The following is a 20,715-nucleotide window of genomic DNA, read 5'->3' on the forward strand; positions in this document are numbered from 1 at the left end:
AGAAATTTTCTGTACCCCCTATATTACAAACCCAACTCTAACCCTGTCTATATTGGTTAGTTCTTCAGATTTCCCCGATTTTAATGTGTAAAAATAGCCCCCTCTGGAAACAAGCTTCCAAAACTGCCACCTTAAATGAAATATACAGATAATACCCTTTTGGGGTTTTATGGACTTTTATACCCTTGTTTAGAAAAGGTCCACACACCACTTGACTGAGTCAGCTACCACCTCAGCAAAAATTTCGAATGAGTCAGCTACCACCTCAGCATAGATGTCACCGAGACAAATCTCTCGTTATTTCCGTCCTATTGTTATTACCGTCATTTTCAGTTCTCTCCTTTCATCTCCCTCTCCAACTCTTCCATTGTTCTTCTTCAGTTCTCTCCCAGTTTCAGAAGATTCAATCCGCTGCAAGATTGAATTTCATTTATTTCATCCCTAACCCTCTCAAACCCTTGCCTCATTTTATCTTACTTTTCTCTCAGTTTCTTCTCAGATTAAATCCGCTACAAGATTGAATCTTTTATTGATATACAGGACAAACAGTGGATGATTCACAGCAAAACACCAATACCCCATAACTGAAAAACCAGAAAAACCCTATATTTTTACATACCCAATTTGCCATCTATGAAGAATTAATAAATACAGATAGAAATTAGGTATTTGAAAGAAGAGATTAGGGAAGAAGATTTGGATAAACGGAGAGCGGAGAGAGTGCCGGATAGAAAGATATAACCCCAGCAGAAGAAAAAAAAAAGGGTATGATTTAGGGTTTAAAATTATCTTTCATCAATCTGAAATTAGGATTCAATTTTGGTGGATATGAAATGAAAGTCGGCAATTTGTGGTTAGGTGTTTAAGATTTTGAATGACAAGTGGTTTTCTGAAACTTTATTTGGTTAATTGAAGATGAGATTTTGTCTTTAAATTTTTGGGGTTTCTGAAACTGAATCTTAGTTTGTTTATCGTGTTTTTATGTTAGTTTCTGGTATTACCATATATTATCATTTTGTTATTTTGCTGTTACAACATTCTTAATAACAAACTTGTTGTAATGTTAGTTTGTGGTATTACCATAGATTATCATTTTCTGGTTTTGTTATTCTGATGTTACAACATGCTTATCTTTTATGTTTTGTGATAAGATGTGTAAATGATGCTTCAGTTATGCTTATTGTAATGAAAAACTTGTGGTTTAATCTTTACAAATCAATGGGTATGTGGGGGTTAAATTTTAGAATTTACAATAGACTCTGGAAAATGAGGGTTTATAACATGATTTAGATTGAAGAATTAGGGCATTATATGACTAAATTGTATATGGTGCTTATGACATTGGCTCTTGGTGGTAAGATTAAACGCTGTCATAGTATCTTTTTTCCTCTGATGTATGCCCATAAACTATGATTCTTTTGCAACTTAAAACACTGGCCTGTACCTATTTTAAAATTTGATCCATAAGTTGTTCCTCCTGTTGTAATTTAAGATTGCATTTATTTGGCTTGTTGAGTGTGAAGGATCTATCCTTCCACTGGTGTATACCAATGATGCTCACAGTAAAAACTAGTTGATTTTTCAATTGGTAGCGGTCAGACAACCGTAGGGATGTGGTATCCACAGATAACGCGTTTAATTCAGCCATGTTTTTTCTACTAACTACATCTCACATGTATAATGCATTTCATCAAATTTTAGTCTTGTTTCTTTGTTAGCTTGTTTTGGTCAATAGACCTTTCAGATTATTTATGTTGGTGCTGGTATGTGTGTGTTGCACGTAGTTTTAGGTAGATAGGAACTTAGTTTTTCTTAATAGCCTATAAGTTAAATTTGAACAATAACAATAGTGTAGTTATTTATATATAAAAGAAAGTTAGATGCCTCTATGCGAATCCTATTTTTTCCATGTTGCTGCATTGTTCTTTCTAGGTGTATTTGGTATAAGCCACTTGTAAACGGGAACTAGGCCGGTCATTCCTTGAGTCACTTTTAAAGCTTGAATATAGGTGGTTATTGGATTAGGTTGAATTTACAACTATTTATCTTTTTTTTTAATGTTCATGCTTGCCGCTCTCAAATACTTTATTCTAAGAACTTGTATGTTGTTATTGGTGTAACTATTTATTTCTGTATTGTAGGATGTTTCTTCACCCTTCCAGGTACCGGGCTCAAGCCCGAAGGTTTTGAAGTGGGTGCGTAACCTGCTAGCTCCTGCTAAGAAAGATAAATTTATATCAACTGCAATTGGCCTCTTACTGCAGCTGCCCATGCAAAAGTGGTATGGTTCCTTATTTCATTTCTTATTGGCTAGTCAGATCTCCACGGGTGATGAAAGTGATAAGGGTAACCGTGAAGAAATGCGGGTAATGGTTTGCGGAAAGGAACTCTCCTTCGGAAAGAAAGAGTTTGCATTGATTTCAGGGCTTAGTTTTAGGAAGTCGAACAAAACATTTTCTCGTCCCGCCACGAAGCCCTGCCTTAAGATGAAGCATTTCCCCGATGAAGGAAAACCAGTAACTGGAAAATGTTTGAAATTATTTCTTTTTGGCAAAGAGGTGGAAGAGGAGGAGGACGACGAAAAAAATCGAGGAAATGTCACCGATCAAGCAAAAAGGAGGAGGAAAAATTGTGTGAATGTCACCAATCAAGCAACTCTAATACTAAATGTGAAAATGTCAGAATCCCACTGGAATCTGATGACAAGGTGAAATTGTCGTTACTATACGTTGTCCACAGGTATGTCTTGGGAAAGGGAGATGACAAAGTAGTTGAGTATGATCACTGGTACCTGGTGGATAACCTCGTCGACTTCAACTCTTATCCTTGGGGTGAAATAGCGTTCAACAGAACTATTGATAGTAGAAATGCTGCCTTAGTTTATCAGATTGAGGCCGACAAGCCTGTTGGCAGCGAGGTGACTTAGAAGTGTCAAGGAATGGCCCATGTCCTGGTGGTAAGAATCAGTTGGGTTGATATTTTCTAGTTTAATTTTTTGCGATTGTTGTTTTATAGTTTTTCCTTTTTTTACCAAGGTTTGGGGTCTGGAAGTGTTGTCGAGATTGCTTAGCGGGTTTGGAAAAAAGACTATTTTTGAAAATTGGCCCCCCATATGCATAGTATTACATTCAATTCAGTAATACACCATGTTGATATACTTAAGGTTTTGGAGGACTCAAAGATATGAAGTAATAACTACCTTAGTTACTTTATTTTTTTGTTTGCTGTATTGTTAATTTGGTCGAGTGACTTCATAAAATTACAGGATGAAGTGTGTAATGACATTATGTAGCATAGAGAAGATGCAAAGCGGTTGGTAATGTTGGGGATATGTGAAGGTCCCTTGGTAGATGACGAAGAAGAAGATTCGTTAAAGAATGAAAATGCGGTGGAGAAAGAAGATCCGTTTGAGAAGGATGAGGAAGAAAATATGTTAGAGATTGAAAATGTTTTTGTGGATGAAAAGGTTTCGGAGGAGAGCAACATGGATGATGATGAGGACGAAGAAGATCTGTTAGGGAATGAAAATGTGGTGGAGGACATAACACGTGCGGCACCTCATAGCTCCCATCCTGATGCTCTTTGTTCTAGGACATCAGCTTCAGTTATTGCTTCTTTCGAGTCTTTTGTCAAAAATGCAATGATTGGTCATACAGAGGATTTGAAAAAGACAGTGATTGGTGAAATGGAGGTACTTAAAAGTGCAGTGAAGGGTCAGTTGGAGGAGTTAAGCGTCCAGGTAAGTAATAGCCATAAAACAATGTTGAATCATGTGGAGTGTTTAACTGCCGAGATCAAATCAATAAAGGATAAGATTGGTGAAACCCAGACGTACAACGCATTGTCAAAGACAAAAACGGTGAGTCAATTGGAAATTCTTTGTATTAAGATAGATAGGATGTCACATCTATTCTGATATTGAAGTTTTATTGATATTTATGTTGTTTTAACAGGGGACTCCACATGGAGGACATAACGAAGAAGGAGGTTTCGATGGTGCGGCAATGCAGGAGCCAGATGTGACTCCTGGCAATGGATCCAACAGTAGTGAGTTAAGTCCACGATTTCCGTACAATCCTCCAAATAACTAAGTTGATGTGAGACGACCTGTTGTAAGTATTTGTTTCATCTCTAGTTTTGTTGCTACATTAGCACGTATATCTTTCGTACTTTTTTCAGAAGACTATCATGGTATGACTTTTTGACTGTGTCTGATATGTAGGGAGAAAACATTTGTAACAGCTCAATGGGGAAAAAAAGAAAGCATCAGAAAAATAAACCCTGCACTGGCCCTATTGCACCCATTATCGTTCTTTCTGATGATGTTACAAAAGGTCAGGGAAGGGCTAGGAGGAAAGTAAACCCTGCACCTTCCCTGTTGCCCCCGTATACTCCTACATGGAAAGTGGCGAAAAAGAACACAAAAAAGGTTCCGACAAGCGAAGAGCCTGTTATCACGAATTATTTTGAAGAATACGTATTGGATCAGAGAATAACGAAGAAGGATATAGATGATGTGAACAGAGTCATAAACCTCGGGTTATCCTCCTCCCTAGTATACCCTTTTGTTTCCGTGTCTTGTTGTTTCTCCTCCCTAGTATACCCTTTTGTTTCTCTGTCTTGTTGTATATGTGTAAACTAACAATCATGGTGTTGCCTTGTAATGGATCTTAATTTACCACAACAAGGAACATGGCGATAACTATAATGGTGATGGAAAATCATTGTTGTCTTGCTATGAGTATAAACTACTACTACGTTCAACTGGTTGGTTAAGTGGTAAAGTGAGTCAGATTGCATCATTTGATATTGACGATTAAATATGATAATGAGAACATTATTTGGGTTGTGAGAAGTTATATGTTTATTGGTCTTCCTGCAGATTATTGACAGTGAATTGGTGCTTTTGCACAAGTCTTATCCTTCTAACAAATCGACTGGTACCTGGTCATACTTTGAAACTCACTTACCGGTAAGTTTTTGTGCAGAATAGATTGGATATTTTCTACTTATTTACATTATTGCATGAATACATTGTGACTGAGCTGCCTTGCTCGTGAAACAGCAACATTTTGCGAATGGTGATTTTTCCCAAGTTGACAGATTCAGATTAGGGTTAGCAGGACGCCGTTGTTCACCACCTAGTGAGCATTTACCTTCTTGGGATAAGGTTGATGTCGTATATGGTGTAGTTTGTATTCAAAATATTCACTGGGTCGCAGTCTCTATTCAAGTAAAGGAGAAGACAATTACAATTTATGATTCTCTTAGACCGAATCGTAATAATCGCTCAAGCAAAATTCACCCGGAAGTCGGTCAAATTCGTGATTATTTGGAGAAAGCATACAACCGCGGTCCATGGTGGTGTAGATATGACTTAAAAACCCCCAAGAAAAATGATACGTGAGTCTTACTTGAAATCTATTTTTAACCTTGAATTTTTAACCTTATATTTGGAGAATTGATCCATATACTATTTATGCAGTAACTCTTGTAGGGTGTTTGCTTTCAAGTTTATCGAGCATATGGTTAGGAAGATTCCTGTTTGTGAAGTCGAACCTGCTTTCGCTACTCGTTATCGATGCGAACTTGCGGTGTATCTATTCAAGAAATAATTCATAGAGGCAAATGGGACAACTGGTGAATAATAACCTGTAATCATATGATCTTGTAGTATAATTCCTGGCCAGCATGTTGGTCCCTGTTTTTTGGATGTGTATAGTTGAAAAAGATGTCAGCTGTAGTTCTAAATCTAAGTTAGTGGCGATGGACTCTTATACCCTGGATATATCTGTTTATATTTTGTTGATCATGTTATGATCCTTCAGTTATGTATGTATAACGACTTGTCTCTGCTTTTAAACGTGTCTGCTTCTAAAAATTGATGCTTAGATATTTTATCTACTCCATGTTGTTTGAAGGGAGTTAGCAACTTAGTGTCAGCTAAAGATCACTGGTTTGGGTGACTTGAAATTTAAAAACTAAGAATACACAGGTAGGAAAAATGTGTATAAAAAATCCACTAAAGTTTAAAAACAATATAAAATACATAGGTAGTAAAAATATCCAAAGAACCTAGTTAGTAATTCTCTGAATCATTCCCGAATAGTAAATCATATTTGTAAGATCCAAATATCGCACAATAATAAGATCTCACGAGAATATAGGGAAGCTTGCGAGAGAATGTAGCATGTGTGCAAATTAAGATCCAACGTGAGCCTGCGAAAACATCGCACGGTGATTCCGAAATTAGGGGAAATGTTAGCTGTATCCCACCACATATGAGATGTCATCCACTATGTAAATATCTATATAAAGAGAAAGGTAGGAGAGAGAAAAGTAACTGGTATTATTATTATCTTTTTATTCTTCCCCAAAAACCAGAGAGAGAGAGAGCTCCAAATACTCATTAATGGAGTCTCAATTGTAATCCATATGTAATTACAAACAATCATAGTGAAACCTAACTCCGTGGATGTAGATCAAATTGATCGAACCACGTAAATCTTGTGTCTTATTTTCTATTTTCATTATTTTTATCTTTATTTTCATATCAAATAAGTTTAGATCTAGAAATTATAGTCATGATTACAAGGGGTGTGTTGTGGGATTTCCTGCAATTACATAATGGCGCTAGAAACAGGGACGAGTAAATGATTTATCCTTCCTGTAACTTGTTGATTCAAGAAATTTTCATGAAGATTAGCTAATGTTCATATTTTTCTAGATCTACAAAATTTAGGTTCAAAAATGGAAATTTTATGGAAGAAATCACACTTTCAGGGAGTAAACATCATCAACAATTCAAAGACATGAAAAGAGTGAGAGAAAAAATTAGTTGTTGTGGTGAAATTTAAGGAGAAAATTGAAGTTTCGGTGGAAGATTTTCATGTGCAGGAGAAGAAGGCAAATGTGAAAGAAGTTAAGGAAGGACGAAGAATAGATAAGAGGCAGATGCTGCAATTTCTATCACAAACAGAAATTCGCATAGATGGTTTGAGATGGAGCGAGTAAGCGATAGGTCACGGGTTCGAATTTCGCAGAGACACGTATTTTTCATTTTCCTTTCGTTTGCATGGGAGAATAAAGAAATAAGAGAAAAACATTGTGCGTTTATTTCGCAAAGAGATTCTTGAACAGTTGGTCAAGAGAACAATATGTACGTTCGTGGTCGCACGTTCGAACTTCCCTGCGAGCATAGTTTTCTTCTTTTTACAGATATCAAAAAAATGAATAATTTTGCAATATTGTTTCATTAGTTCGAAAACAAGAGGTAGCACAGTTGGTCAAGCTTCGTTAGAGTGAGTTGTAAGACTCGAGTTCGAATCCCTCATCAAGCTTAATTTTTCGCACATTTTTGAAATCCTAAAGGCGAAGAAATGGATTAAAGTACATCATTGTGTGTTTATTTCGCAAGCAACAAGTAGCGCAGATGGTCAGAGAAGGAGTATGCAAACTAGAGGACATGGGTTCGATTCTCCCTGCGACCAAATAAATTTTGCTTCACAAATATTCATTTCACAGAGTTGATATTTGATTACTTCGCACAGTCTTTGATTATTTCGCAAGAGAGGGTTAGCACAGTTGGTCAGGAGGCATGAATGCAAGCAGCAGGTCGCTGGATCAATTCTTGCTTCTCGCATGTTTATTTTTATTATGCGAAATTTATACAGAATTGTCTCTTACACAGTTGGAATTTGATTACTTTGCAAGAACTTTGATTATTTCGCAAAAGAGGCTTAGCACAGTTGGTATGGTGCAAGAAAACCCAAGAAGTAGATCAAGGGTTCAAGTCTCACTTCTCACACTTCTTTTTGCTGCGCGAAATTCATACATTTCAAGGCATTTATTCACTTCTTTGACAACAACAGCGACTCACATGAAAGATAAGTACCACTTCCTTGAACATTTTACTTTATACTAAGAACGAATAAATAGATTTTTGATTTGATTTACAAAAAAGCGATTCAATCGCACGATTACAAAGATTTCAAAGATTATAAAGATTACTAAGATTTCAAGATTACAAAGACTTCAAAATTACAAAGATTGCGAGGTTTCAAAATTACAAAAAACTGAGAAAATTTAATTTATATGTTTCTCTAGAATATTTCTTTTACAGAGAATAAATAGATTTTTGATTTGATTTACAAAATGCGAAACAATCGCAGAATTACAAAGATTTCACAATTACAAAGATTTTAGAATTATAATGTATTAGAACTTCACTTGAATATTTACTTTGCTTCAAATGATATGATATTATGAGAATGAAAGAATGAATGAAAGAATAAAAGAATAAAGAAACGCAAAAATTTCGCAAGAGATAATCTAAGATCCATAAAAATCTAAGATTAGAATGGGGGAACCTTTATGGCTTACACCCTAGTTCGCGAATAAAATTTCACAAGAGGCAAATGTAAGACCTAAAGTACGTCATACAAGGGGGTACCTGTAGCATGACTCAGGAAAAAGGTTATACCGCCCCTGGAACCAGAGTCATGGAGATTTGGGGTCAATAAAGCCTATCCGGGAGAGGCACCTTGGATTCCCAGCCTAAACATATGACTTAGGTTGGGCGACTAAGGTAATAAGGACTCTCCCAAGGAGTGCAGAATCTGATCAAGGCGCCGAGGTACACGGTTGAGTCAAGAGTGCCAGGGGCGTTTGAAGCATCCTTGCCATTCTTGACAAGTCTTGGCTTATACTGCACTCGGCCTGAAGAAAACCCCACTTAGCGTGCAGTCTCGTAACCATAAGCCATATAGGTAAAAGGGATAAGAGGCTGTGAAAACAACTGGTTGTTGTTAAGACCGGATGGGAGGAGATAACCTTGTATGGTAGAAGTACGCCTCCTTGAAGGGGCAACCAGGGGGGAGATAAGGGCGGCACCCTCAATTAGGGAGCTGATAAGTGTCTTAAGACGAAAATGTCATGAGGCTTTTTACTCGCAAGGGTATTAAGGCTTGTCATATTTGTGCAACAATCCTGAAGAGGCAATAATACTGGAGAAAAAGATAAGACGAGATCAATGGGTCATTACATGAAAGTGTGAAGACGTCCTGCGATTTCGTCGCAAGACGACAATGTCACGGGGATTTATTTTCACAAGAATATTTAGGCATGTCATATTATCGCAACAATCCTGAAGAGGCAATAATACATAAGAAAAAGTTAAGGCAAGATCAATGGGTTTTTGCATGAAAGTGCAAAGACGTCCTGCGATTTTTTCGCAATGACAAGAGGTGGCAAAATAAGACCTTTAACTAGGACGGCAAAATAAGACCACATAATAAAATGAGTAAGCAAGTAAGCTTGCGAGAATGATTATATGTAAGCAAACAAGCTTGCGAATATGTACATGGAAATGAAACTGAGGCAATGAAAATGCCGCAGACTTGATATTATGATCATACTATTATGAGATACTAATAGTGCAGGAAAATGGAAAGATGAAACACAAGTAAGGACTTGTGAGGAACAATAACTACACGAAGAGGAATGCATACACTAAAGAAAAAGCCAGAGAAATGGAGAATGGAGGCAATTTAAATCTACATCAATTTTAGCGTGCAAAGTGAGCTAAGTAACGCAAACATTATCTATACATTGCAATAGATAAGCATTCTCATCATACAAACATCATACTCGCATCATAAAAGCATTGCATAAGCATTTCATAGCATAAACATCGCATACACATTTCATAACATAATCATCACATAAGCATTATATTCGCACAAGTACTTTACAAAACTGTACAGAATAATATTGCAGAACTTCGCAATAATATCGCAGAATTTCGCAGAATTATTCTTTATCCATGAGAGTTGAATCTTTGACAAATGTTGAATGTGCGAATTATTCTTTGTCAAAGATTCTACATTTTGTAAAGATTCAACTCTCAGAGACATTTTGTCATAGTTGTCTCTGTTCTTTATCCATGAGAGTAGAATCTTTGACAAAATGTTGAATGTGCGAATTGTTTCTGTTCTTTATCCATGAAGAAAAAATTCGCACATTCAACATTTTGTCAAAGATTCTACTCTCATGGATAAAGAACAGAGACAACTATGGATTACCAAGAAAACATTTTATGTTCTTTATCTTCTCGGCAAGAATCACCAAAAATGGAGTAATAATTTCGCATGAATAGAGGAAATACTTATTATTCTCATTCAAGGACGGATACTTCTTACATTTCGAGAATTGAATATTTCTTATACTTCATCAAGGATACTTCATGCTTCTTATACTTCTTCAAGGATACTTCATACTTCGCATACTTCAAAAGATGATACTTCTTATTTACTTTGCAACATTCCGGAACTTCACATAAGAATAGAGGCAAGTACGTACTTTTCAATATTCCGGAACTTCGCAACATTTCGCACGGTGATTCCGAAATTAGGGGAAATGTTAGCTGTATCCCACCACATACGAGTTTTCATCCACTATGTAAATATCTATATAAAGAGAAAGATAGGAGAGAGAAAAGTAACTGGTATTATTATCTTTTTATTCTTCCCCAAAAACCAGAGAGAGAGAGAGAGCTCCAAATACTCATTAATGGAGTCTCAATTGTAATCCATATGTAATTACAAACAATCGTAGTGAAACCTAACTCCGTGGATGTATATCAAATTGATCGAACCACGTAAATCTTGTGTCTTATTTTCTATTTTCATTATTTTTATCTTTATTTTCATATCAAATAAGTTTAGATCTAGAAGTTATAGTCATGATAATACAAGGGGTGTGTTGCGGGATTTCCTGCAATTACAATATTTTCATCATGCTTAGTTCGTTTCTATCTCTATCCTGAGAGAGATCATCTCGGGATCCTATAATCTTTTTTTGCTGATTTGTCTCCTTCTTTTGCTGTCTGAGCTTCCTCTACCTCTTCCTAGTCTCTCAGTCTTAATTAACCTAGGACGTGCGGCAGAATGATATGTTTTGCATGCAACCTAGTTCTGTCTTGATTTGTCAAAATTAATTGTGGCTTTCTATCCCTTCCCTGGTGGTCTTTTCAAAACAAAACAAAAAAACAAAACACAAAACCAAGCTTATGCGGGTCTCATGACTACTCTTGAAGTCGGATCTGGGTCGGACTCTCCAGACCCGGTACCAAATACTGATTCCCCATCTTTATCTGATAATAATATCTCTGTTGCAAGAAGACTATCTTTCTCTTCGCCTTTTTGGGGGGATTCTCTTGAATCCCTAATTTCACCTTTTGTTCCAGTGAGCCTTGAAATATTCTTATCTAGGAACACCTCTATTTGTAGATAAAACCAAAATAAAACTGTTTGAAAGCATAATAGAAAAAATGGAACACAGAGAAACTCTGCTTTTAGAGATAAAATCCTTTCCTATAGCTCTTGGATGTGGAAATGTATCTACAAAGGAATAATTTTAGTTGAAAAAAACAGTATTTGGGAAATAGGTGATGGAATGAAAGTCAATATATGGGAGGATAACTGGATTTCTGTTTGTGTATTTTCAAGAATATAAGAACCCGGGACGATAAGAACTCGTATAATCCATCCTCAGTTCATCCGAGTGATAGACTGATGCAGAACAAGGATAGTCACACCTGACAGTTGCAACTTTCAGAAAATATCTAATAGTTATTTTCAGTTTCTAGTTTCAGTTTCTTATCTTGTGTGTCTAATGTGTGTGTTAACTTCCTACAACTACCTACTAGTATTTAATCTTAGGATCCTGATTTGTAAAACGTTATTGATGATTGTTATTTTAAAAGGAACTAGTTTTCTGTTTGTGTATTTTCAAGTGTTCTATTTGTTGTTCTTGTGGATTCAAAACACAAATCTCTTGAGATTATACCTTGTGTGCAGGATTCAGAACAGTGTTTTGTGGATTCAAAACACACCTTGTGGATTCAAGGCTATTTCTTATCGTTACCGCTGCGTTAATTGGATTCAGAGCAAGGTTTGATCCTTGTTTCATGGCTTCTAACAATGATGGAGATGGTGTCCACCGCTCGATTGAATATGTCCAGGAGAGTGCTGCGACGTTAGGGCAGATTGCTAACACTCAAGCACAAATGATGAGGTCCGTAGAGACGTTACTGACTTCCATGACTCGTTTGACAGAGATGATGGTTTGAAATCAAATACGTGATAGAGAACGTCCTCTTCGTGATTTACATGGACAACATAATCGTGATGATTCCAGTGATGAAGATATTATTGATATGGTTCCGCACAATCGTGGTGTAAGACATGATGGAGGCAGAAAAAATGGAGGAGAACAAGAAGACAACCATGGTGGTTTCAAGATGAGAGTTGATCTTCCACCTTTTAATGGCCAGTTACACATAGAAGAATTACTTGATTGGTTTAATGAAGTAGAGCGTTTCTTTGAGTATAGATTATTATCACATGACTATGATCAAGTTCTATTTGTTCTTATGGATTAACAAAACAAATCTCTTGAGATTATACCTTGTTCTGTGGATTCAGAATAGTGTTATGTGGATTCAAAACACACCTTGTGGATTCAAGGCTATTTCTTATCGTTACCGCTGCATCAGAGACTAGGGTCTAACTCGTGTAATATACGAACCCGGGATGATAAGAATTCATAATCCATCCTCAGTTCATCCGAGTGAGAGACTCGGGTCTAACTCATGTAATATACGAACCCGGGATGATAAGAACTCATAATCCATCCTCAGTTCATCCGAGTGAGAGACTCGGGTATAACTCATGTAATATACGAAACCGGGATGATAAGAACTCATATGATCCATCCTCAGTTCATCCGAGTGAGAGACTCCAGTCTCACTCGTGTAATATACGAAACCGGGATGATAAGAACTCATATAATCCATCCTCAATTCATCCGAATGAGAACCTCGTGTCTAACTATAGTAATCTTTGAACCCGAGATGTCGAAATACGATATATTTCATAGTCTGTTCATCGAAATGAGAACCTCTGTTTTAACTCTAGTAATCTTTGAACCCGAGATGTTGAAATATGATATATTTCATCTCTATTAATTCGAAATATGACAATGTGAAATATGATCCATATCTAGACGTGGACTAAAATATACACGCCATTTATTAATATACTTGGTCATAATGAAGCTTGTTAATACCCCGAAAACACGAATTGAGTTTAGCAAGGAAACACAAAGAAACACAATTTAGCAAAGAAACACAAACTTCATGATATGTATGAACAAAATAGGTCCATGTAAACCATTGGATTCTTAATCTGTATGAGACACAATAGATGGTTATTGGCCATCGATTTAGGGAGAAACCCTAAATGTCGCGAATTTGCCCTAAAGATTCACAGTAATTACAACCTTTGCCACCAATATAGCAAACCATAACCCTGATTATCACTTTTACCTGTTGTTTCCCCTCTCTCTTCATCAGTTCATTTGCAAACGAAAACCAGACCAGCCAAAAATATTTCCTCCTCTCTTTGAACTCTACCATTACCAACCATTTAAGCCCTATATGACAAAACCTCATTAAAATTAATTATGATTATTAACCTTCAACATCTCTCAATTGTGCAACAATTATGTTTGATTTTACAAAATCAGCAGGTACAGTTAGGGTTTTTATTAAATTTTTTTTTTCTCTTCTTGATTTCTTACTGGTCGATTTTCTTAATGGGGGTTTAACAATTATTTTTTCTGGTTGGTTTCCGGTAGATGGAACAGCTTAAGTTGCAGTTCAGATCTTCTACAGGTAGATCTCAACATATTTAGTCGCAGTTCATATCGGGTATACTTGATTTTATTCGATTTAGGTGATTTTTACCTTTTGTATAATACTGATGTTAGGTTTGGCTGTTGAATTTAACCAATATTTATTTTTTTTGGTATTTTTATGCAGATGCATGGAGTTAAGTTTTAATATGGGATTTATCGGTTTGTTGTTAGGTTAGTTACTTAAATTGAATGACTTGAACTTTAATTTGATATGGAAGTTATGTATTGGTGTGATTTTTTTTTTGTTTTTGCAGGTTGAGAAACTAAAGAAAGAAAATGAATCTGAAGATGAATAGAGAACTAAGTTAGGAACATGGAAACACGCCCAACTGAAGCTGAGAAGAAATTGAAGGACTCCAATTTGAAGATAGTGAATGTAAGGACTTCAACTGAAGCTGAGAAATTGATTTGGAATTTGTGGATTGGTGTTGATGATATATATTTTTTGTTTTTTTGTTGTTTTTGCAGGTTGAGAATGTAAGGAAAGAAGTTGAAACTCCTGAAGAGTTATTTATGTGACTCTTTATAATCGTGATTTAATGCCCGGTGATCCTGAACTCCACTTAAGGGTTAAATGACCCCATCAGTGTCTCAACCCGCTAAGTATGTAGATGCTTACGTAGCAAAAAGGGGAAGTTGCTAGGACTGTGTAATCCTCTTGTTACCTTATTGGATGGAACTTTGTAACTACTAACTAGTGGATAGTTTCCTGTTAGACCTGCATATGTATATACTTCCTTATTGGAAGTATATATACCTTATTGCTATATTTACTTATTGTGTGATGATTATTGAGTTCCCAACATATAGTTAGGCGTTGACCAATATATGAATTATAGAAAAGATACTATGGTTTTTCTGCTAACAAAGGGATATCTAAATATAATTTTGATGGGTGTTTGACCCCCTTTGAGATGGTAACATTTTGAACATTATGTATGCATTAGTTTTCTTAGAAAACTATGTTGAAGAAGTTGAATTATGGTAGATAAATACCTTTCTATATTTTATGAAAATGTATGTTCGTTTGATTCGGGATGTATTTTGATAGTTTTGTTCTGGATCAAACCTAAGCTGATGGTTTTGTTTGTCGCAGTTGTGCAGTATGAAGCTCGCTCAATACAAAGGGAGAGCAACAAAGTAGCAATGGATATTAAAGGTTGTTAATGGTGTTAGATATTAAACCGATCACTATCATCGTAATCTAATGGGTTGTTTGGAGAACTGCGATATTGTTCGTAAATTTATACTCTGAAGTACTATCTTGCTGCATTGCACTTGTACAACAACTTCAGTTACTATCAAGTAAACTGAACATAAGATAAAAGGTATACTGAATTACCACTCATACATAGCATTGCTCTAAATAAACTTTTTTTTACCATAATACTGCAAGAGAAAATGATTGATTTTACTACCACTCCAGTTACATATTAGTCCCCTGTAGAGCAAAATACTTCTTCCGATTAATCAATCTCCTATTAAGTATGTTATTCTCAGCTCTTATAGAATTAACACATTTGACCAGATCATTGTATGTATGGTGTAATAGATCTCTAAGAGGTGGCAACAGCGTAACTGGAAAACCCAACTCAGCTGTTTCCTTTCTTAATCTACGACCTTCTTCAATCGCGTCATACCATTCCTCACAGGACATAACTCCATTGGCAGAAGTATCCAGATTTGTTAAAGACATACTTGAAGAACCCTCATCCGCTGGTTTTGGTAGGTTGTTGGTTTGTTGGTTGCTTTGACGTCTTCTTTTTGAAGGAATTTTAGAAAAACATTTTTCCAAACATGATTTGCTCTCTGATCTTGATACCATGTGATCGAAGTGAGTAGTTTAAATTGTAAGGAATCACTCCTAAGGTTTGGATGTCATATATATATATATAGAATTGTAGACTGAGAAAGCATCTTCTTACCTCACTCATATCTAAGTTGTTTGATTTTCCTTTTGTTTATAATTTTTTTTCTTTTTTATGTTAAATGACTCACCCATTTTCTTTGAAATTTGAATAAGCATTTACTTCCCAACTCCCACACTCCCACCTGCTTTGAATTAAAATAAACTATCGACCGCCACAATGACCATCTGGACTCTCTTTAATTTATTAGTCAGAGGCAATAGTTTGTCCCGTTTGTCCCCGTATTGGATCTTCCTATGCACATTCTTTATTAGTCAAAGTGGAAAAAGTTTGTCCTTTATTGAACCTTTTTCTGCACTTATTTTTTAGTCAGAGAGGCAATAATTTGTCCCTTATTGGACCATTTTTATGCACAATTTTTAATAGTGATAGAGGTAATGGTTTGTCCCCTTATGGCATGGAGGTGTTGTGGCTAATGTGATGAAAAGAAATTGGTTTTCACTTTTCAGGTACAGATGAGAGGATTTGAAGGGAATGTTGTCAATGTGTGTACATTACCCAAGAATGGGACAAGCTTTAAATTTGCTTTTTTCTCTTCCTTATCTCTTTTGTTTTTGATAGGTAACACAACCCATAAGCTGCCAACAGAAGACTAATTGGGAAACGTGAAAAAAAAAACAAAATAAAAACTTTTTGACTATTTGTAATTAGTCAAAAACAACTTGCTTTTTTCTTTTCAGTTACACATAAGAGGTGAACATGAGAGGCGCCAGCTATATTTAGTTGGCATTAAATTCTACATGTTTGCCAACATAAGTATAAATGGACATCATTCAGATTCGTTTGTGCTTAATAATCTCTAGGGTAAAGAAAATCACCGTTATTAGGTAAATTTGTTTATAAGTTTTTATCTCAAATCATCCGAAAACAATGGCAGGATCCTCTCAACAGTCTGACGTAACCTCACTTAATTCAACTGCCCGAACAAGAAATCAATATACTACCATATATGGGAGGAATAGTGTTGCGTCGGATGGTGATGAGTTTGTTGACTCTAAAAAACCTATTGCTAAGCGTGTAGTAACTAATTTCTACACAACAAAAAATGGTAGCCAATTCAGTAAGGAGTGGTTTGAGTTAGTAAAGGAGGATCGCCAGTTACGTGAAGAACGCAACAGGTTAAGGATATCAGTCCCGGAATCATGTATCATTCCTTATCATGGCAGCGGCGTATGGATCAAGGAAGAGAATTTTGGACAGAGTTTGTTTCAAGATCTTGCCCTTGTTGAGCTGATGAATGGTGCAATGAAGAGCGATATCCGAAGGCACAAGAACGTAAAACTTGAAAAGAAAAGTGATGAAGAATGGTTTAAGATAATGTCTGATTAGTTTATTTTATATTTGAAGTCCTTTTTATTAGGTACGATGGAACTGTTTTTACTTCTAGGTTGTCCTAGTTATGGCTATATAATTTTCGTTGTTTCAATAAGAAAAGTAAATGAAAATTAGCACGTTTAAAAGAGTGCATCACCTAGCTACCAATCACTAAAACAACATGGTAGTAAATGATTTTTGATTCTTGTAATCAGCTCACATGAAACATGCCAGTAGAATTTACAATTAATAAACATAAGGAAACTAAGGAATTCCTTTTCAAAGGGTAATCCCCAAATTCAATTACAGAAGACCTACTTTCCGAAATTTAAGGTTTAATATCAAGTCTGAGAAAAACTAATTTACCCTGAGGATGAAAATATGACTAAAACCACTCTACTAATGATGCCGCCTAAACTATTTCAAACAAACATAACAAGGTAAGCAATGTCAGCAACCAAAATCACTCCAATTCTAAGCCTTGGGACAACGTTTGCTGTTAGCATAATGCCCTGTCTGGTGACACCTTGAACAATATCTTTTCTTTCTAGGTTTTTCAATGGAAGACCTTTTCCTCTTGATGCTCCGATGACCAACTTTCGGTGTAATTTTTGGAGGAAGAACCACCCGTTATGCCACCTCCGCTGGGACATCCCAAGTTTCTGGGCTCAGCACACCGTAGATTTTAGGTTCATACATAGATCTCCAAACCGATGTTTTATAATATTCCCCACAAAGTCCTCCTTCTTTTATCTTATATGTCTCACACACTGCAAGTATGTGGGGACACGGAAGATGCTGATAATCAAACACTTTGCACGTGCAAGACCTTCGGTTAAGATAGATGGTGTGCTTCTCTTCATAGTCACCCTCGTCCACTTAATATTCTTCCCCATCGACATGGAAAGCCACAAACCTTTTTTCCACAGCCCACCGTTCTTTGATTATATCCCGTGCATGTTGACTCAAAGGATCTTGCCAATCACGAGCTAGTTTTCTACGTTCGCAGAACCATTCCATAAGTAACCTGCGAATGTAATCGACTAAATGGCAGATTGGAAGACCCTTTAACATCAGCTATTCTTGAATTGAAAGTTTCACAGGCGTTTGTAGTCATGAGAGTAAAACGACCTGTTCTAGCCTTCACCCTGGCCCACATTTCCGTTCCAAGATCCACTACAAACTTTAAAGCAGCGGGGCTCACTAAACCTTGGTCTCTCATAGCAAGTTCATACTCATCATTGCTAAACGCTTTTGCAGCTCTTGTAAATTCCACCGAAGTCGCGGCGCTGTGGTAGGTCTGTTTGATATTTTCTCCAAGGTCAAACATTACAGGACTGACCTATAAGTACAACATGAAGCATGCATATATATATATATATATATATATATATATATATATATGTCTAAAATGTATCATACAACAGGGTGGACAACAAAACTTGTTTGGACTGTACATATATATGTGGCCACTATTGTATATATTTCTAAGAGATTAAGGGGGCATGATGCAAATAGAGAATAGATTTTAGTGGTTCACGATAAATATTTAGTAACTAGCAAAAAAAGAAGACAAAAACTCAAAAATATTTCATACATCGTTTTATCCCAAGAGCACTCTTTCTTCCTTCCTGTTCTTGAACACTCAACAACTCCCAATATAATTTGATGGTGATTTAAATCACTCTAAAAATATCATAGATTATCATCATTTATATAGCATATAGGTAATTAAAATCATGAACTATTTTCTATTAGTTGTTAATACTCTCAATTTTTATCAATTTGTTATACTACTTTTGATAGACTTGTTACTTGCTGCTAATGCTGTCTCATGCTACTTTAGAAAACCAATTCCGAAATCCTAATGATGTCGTCATTTTGAGTCCACCAATCATGCAGTTAAAAATATACTATTTGTGTGAATCCTTTTAAAATTTAATGTCCATGGTAACTATCTTCAAGTGTCTTATCATGGTTTACTTGATGAACAATTAAAACTAGCCGAACTTCAAGTACGCAAAAATATTTTACTTGATGCAAATATAACACTTCTTTCTCAGATGGAAGAGTTGCATTTGCAGGTAATGTACAAGGGATTTAGTTTAGTTTCCCATGTAGTATCTGATAGGTTGGGATTAGTGAACTGTATGGCATGTCAGTGCTTTGAAAATATAGAATTTTGAAGTGTTAAATCATCCCTATTTGATGTCAAATTACGTTGTGGATATACAATACAAAGCCCCATCATATTAAACGATCAATGAGAACGATACACTCTAATGGGGCAACAATTTTTCTCAGGCTTCGGGGCAGCAAAAACTCAGGGTCGACCCTGGTACTACTGTCATGGACCTGAATGCCGTACCAAGTACATTATATGCAATATGATGCTATTGTCATTGAATTCATAACTCTATCTAGATACGCACATATAAAGACCTACAGTCTGATAAGTTACACTAAACACAAATCAAGGTTAACGTTGTATCCATTCAGATAACTAACATCAAATCTATTTAAACACAAAACTCGTGTGTTTATAGTATATAAAGTCTTGTTAAATACCTGAAAGATGGTGGATGCAGTATACTTGATTAAGACAAGGAAATGCCAACCTTATGGCTCTACCGATCGATGGGTGCCTGTCTGTTGCCACAACAACATCTTTATTCATAGCATACTTATCACCAAGTACTCCGACTAACTTTCTCATAAACCATTCCCAAGATTAATTATTCTCTGAATCAACAACAACAAAAGCAATAGGATAGATCGACTCGTCGGGATCCATTCCAACTGCTGACAGTAGAACTCCTTGGTGTGTCCCTGTAAGATGTGTACCATCAACCGCAAATGCGGGTCTGAAACAATTTTTGAATCCTTCAATACATACTCCAAAAGCAAAGAAATAATATAGAAAAGAATCATCTGAATCAGTTACAATCTCGGTAACAGTACCCTTGTTACGAGCACCAAGCATGTGACTAAAACCAACGAGGTGTTGGTACGATTCATCGGGGCTACCTTTGATCAGCTCAATACCATGCTTGCAAGCGCTGTATCCCTTCCGTTAATTGATAACCACTCCATAATCCCTTTTTATGTCCTTAACCATTTGTTTGGGCGTAAAGGCCGTATCTAGTTCTTTGAATTTGTGCTTGAAAAGCTCTGCAATTCCAGTAGCGGCCGCTTTGGTTCTTAATTCAGGGTCAGTCCCTTTGTTGCTTTCACAAGTATGCACATCTTTTGCAACTGTGAGTTTCCACCACCCACAAGAATCTAAGGGAACTGCTCGCAGACGCCACTCGCATGTCTTGTCTTTGCATTTGGCAATAAACCTCTGGCTGTCGGATTTAAAATCTTTGTACTCAAAGTTTCTTTCTAATTTGCCTATTGCAAGTATAAGTTTCATCTCCCCCTTTCTTTTGAAAGTGTTACCCACATGTATATCATTGTACTTCATATCCTTCGGGGGTTAGGAATATCCAGAACCGGCGCTGGAGTTGTTGGCGTATCATGAAGACATCGGAGTTTCTTGGCTGATGGAGTCATTACTGGTTCAAGACATCTCCTAGCCTTTGGACCACTATTACTCGCTGAAAAAATAAAACATTCAACATTAGTGTGACTATTTGGTCAGGAAAAACATAATACAAAAGTACAATAATAAGAGGGACAAATAAACGTACCTTTAACACCATTATCTCCCATG

General features: G+C 36.2%; 1 protein-coding gene and 1 non-coding gene across 2 annotated transcripts; one reads left to right on the top strand and one right to left on the bottom strand.

The window, feature by feature from the left end:
• The first annotated feature begins 1,513 nt into the window (after window positions 1-1,513).
• Window positions 1,514-1,677, top strand: LOC113338153. The gene has a single exon (XR_003354648.1). It is a non-coding gene; the product is annotated as a small nucleolar RNA snoR143 (small nucleolar RNA).
• An 18,054-nt stretch (window positions 1,678-19,731) lies between these two features.
• LOC113337794 lies at window positions 19,732-20,466 on the bottom strand. The gene is made up of 2 exons (XM_026583380.1): window positions 20,116-20,466; window positions 19,732-20,067 (listed from the first exon to the last, which is right to left on the bottom strand). Exons 1-2 carry the CDS (start codon window positions 20,464-20,466, stop codon window positions 19,732-19,734), a joined length of 687 nt encoding a protein of 228 aa, XP_026439165.1.
• Between the last annotated feature and the right edge of the window lie 249 nt (window positions 20,467-20,715).

This window comes from Papaver somniferum, unplaced genomic scaffold, assembly GCF_003573695.1.
Source record: "Papaver somniferum cultivar HN1 unplaced genomic scaffold, ASM357369v1 unplaced-scaffold_18, whole genome shotgun sequence".
NCBI classification, from domain to species: Eukaryota; Viridiplantae; Streptophyta; class Magnoliopsida; order Ranunculales; family Papaveraceae; genus Papaver; species Papaver somniferum.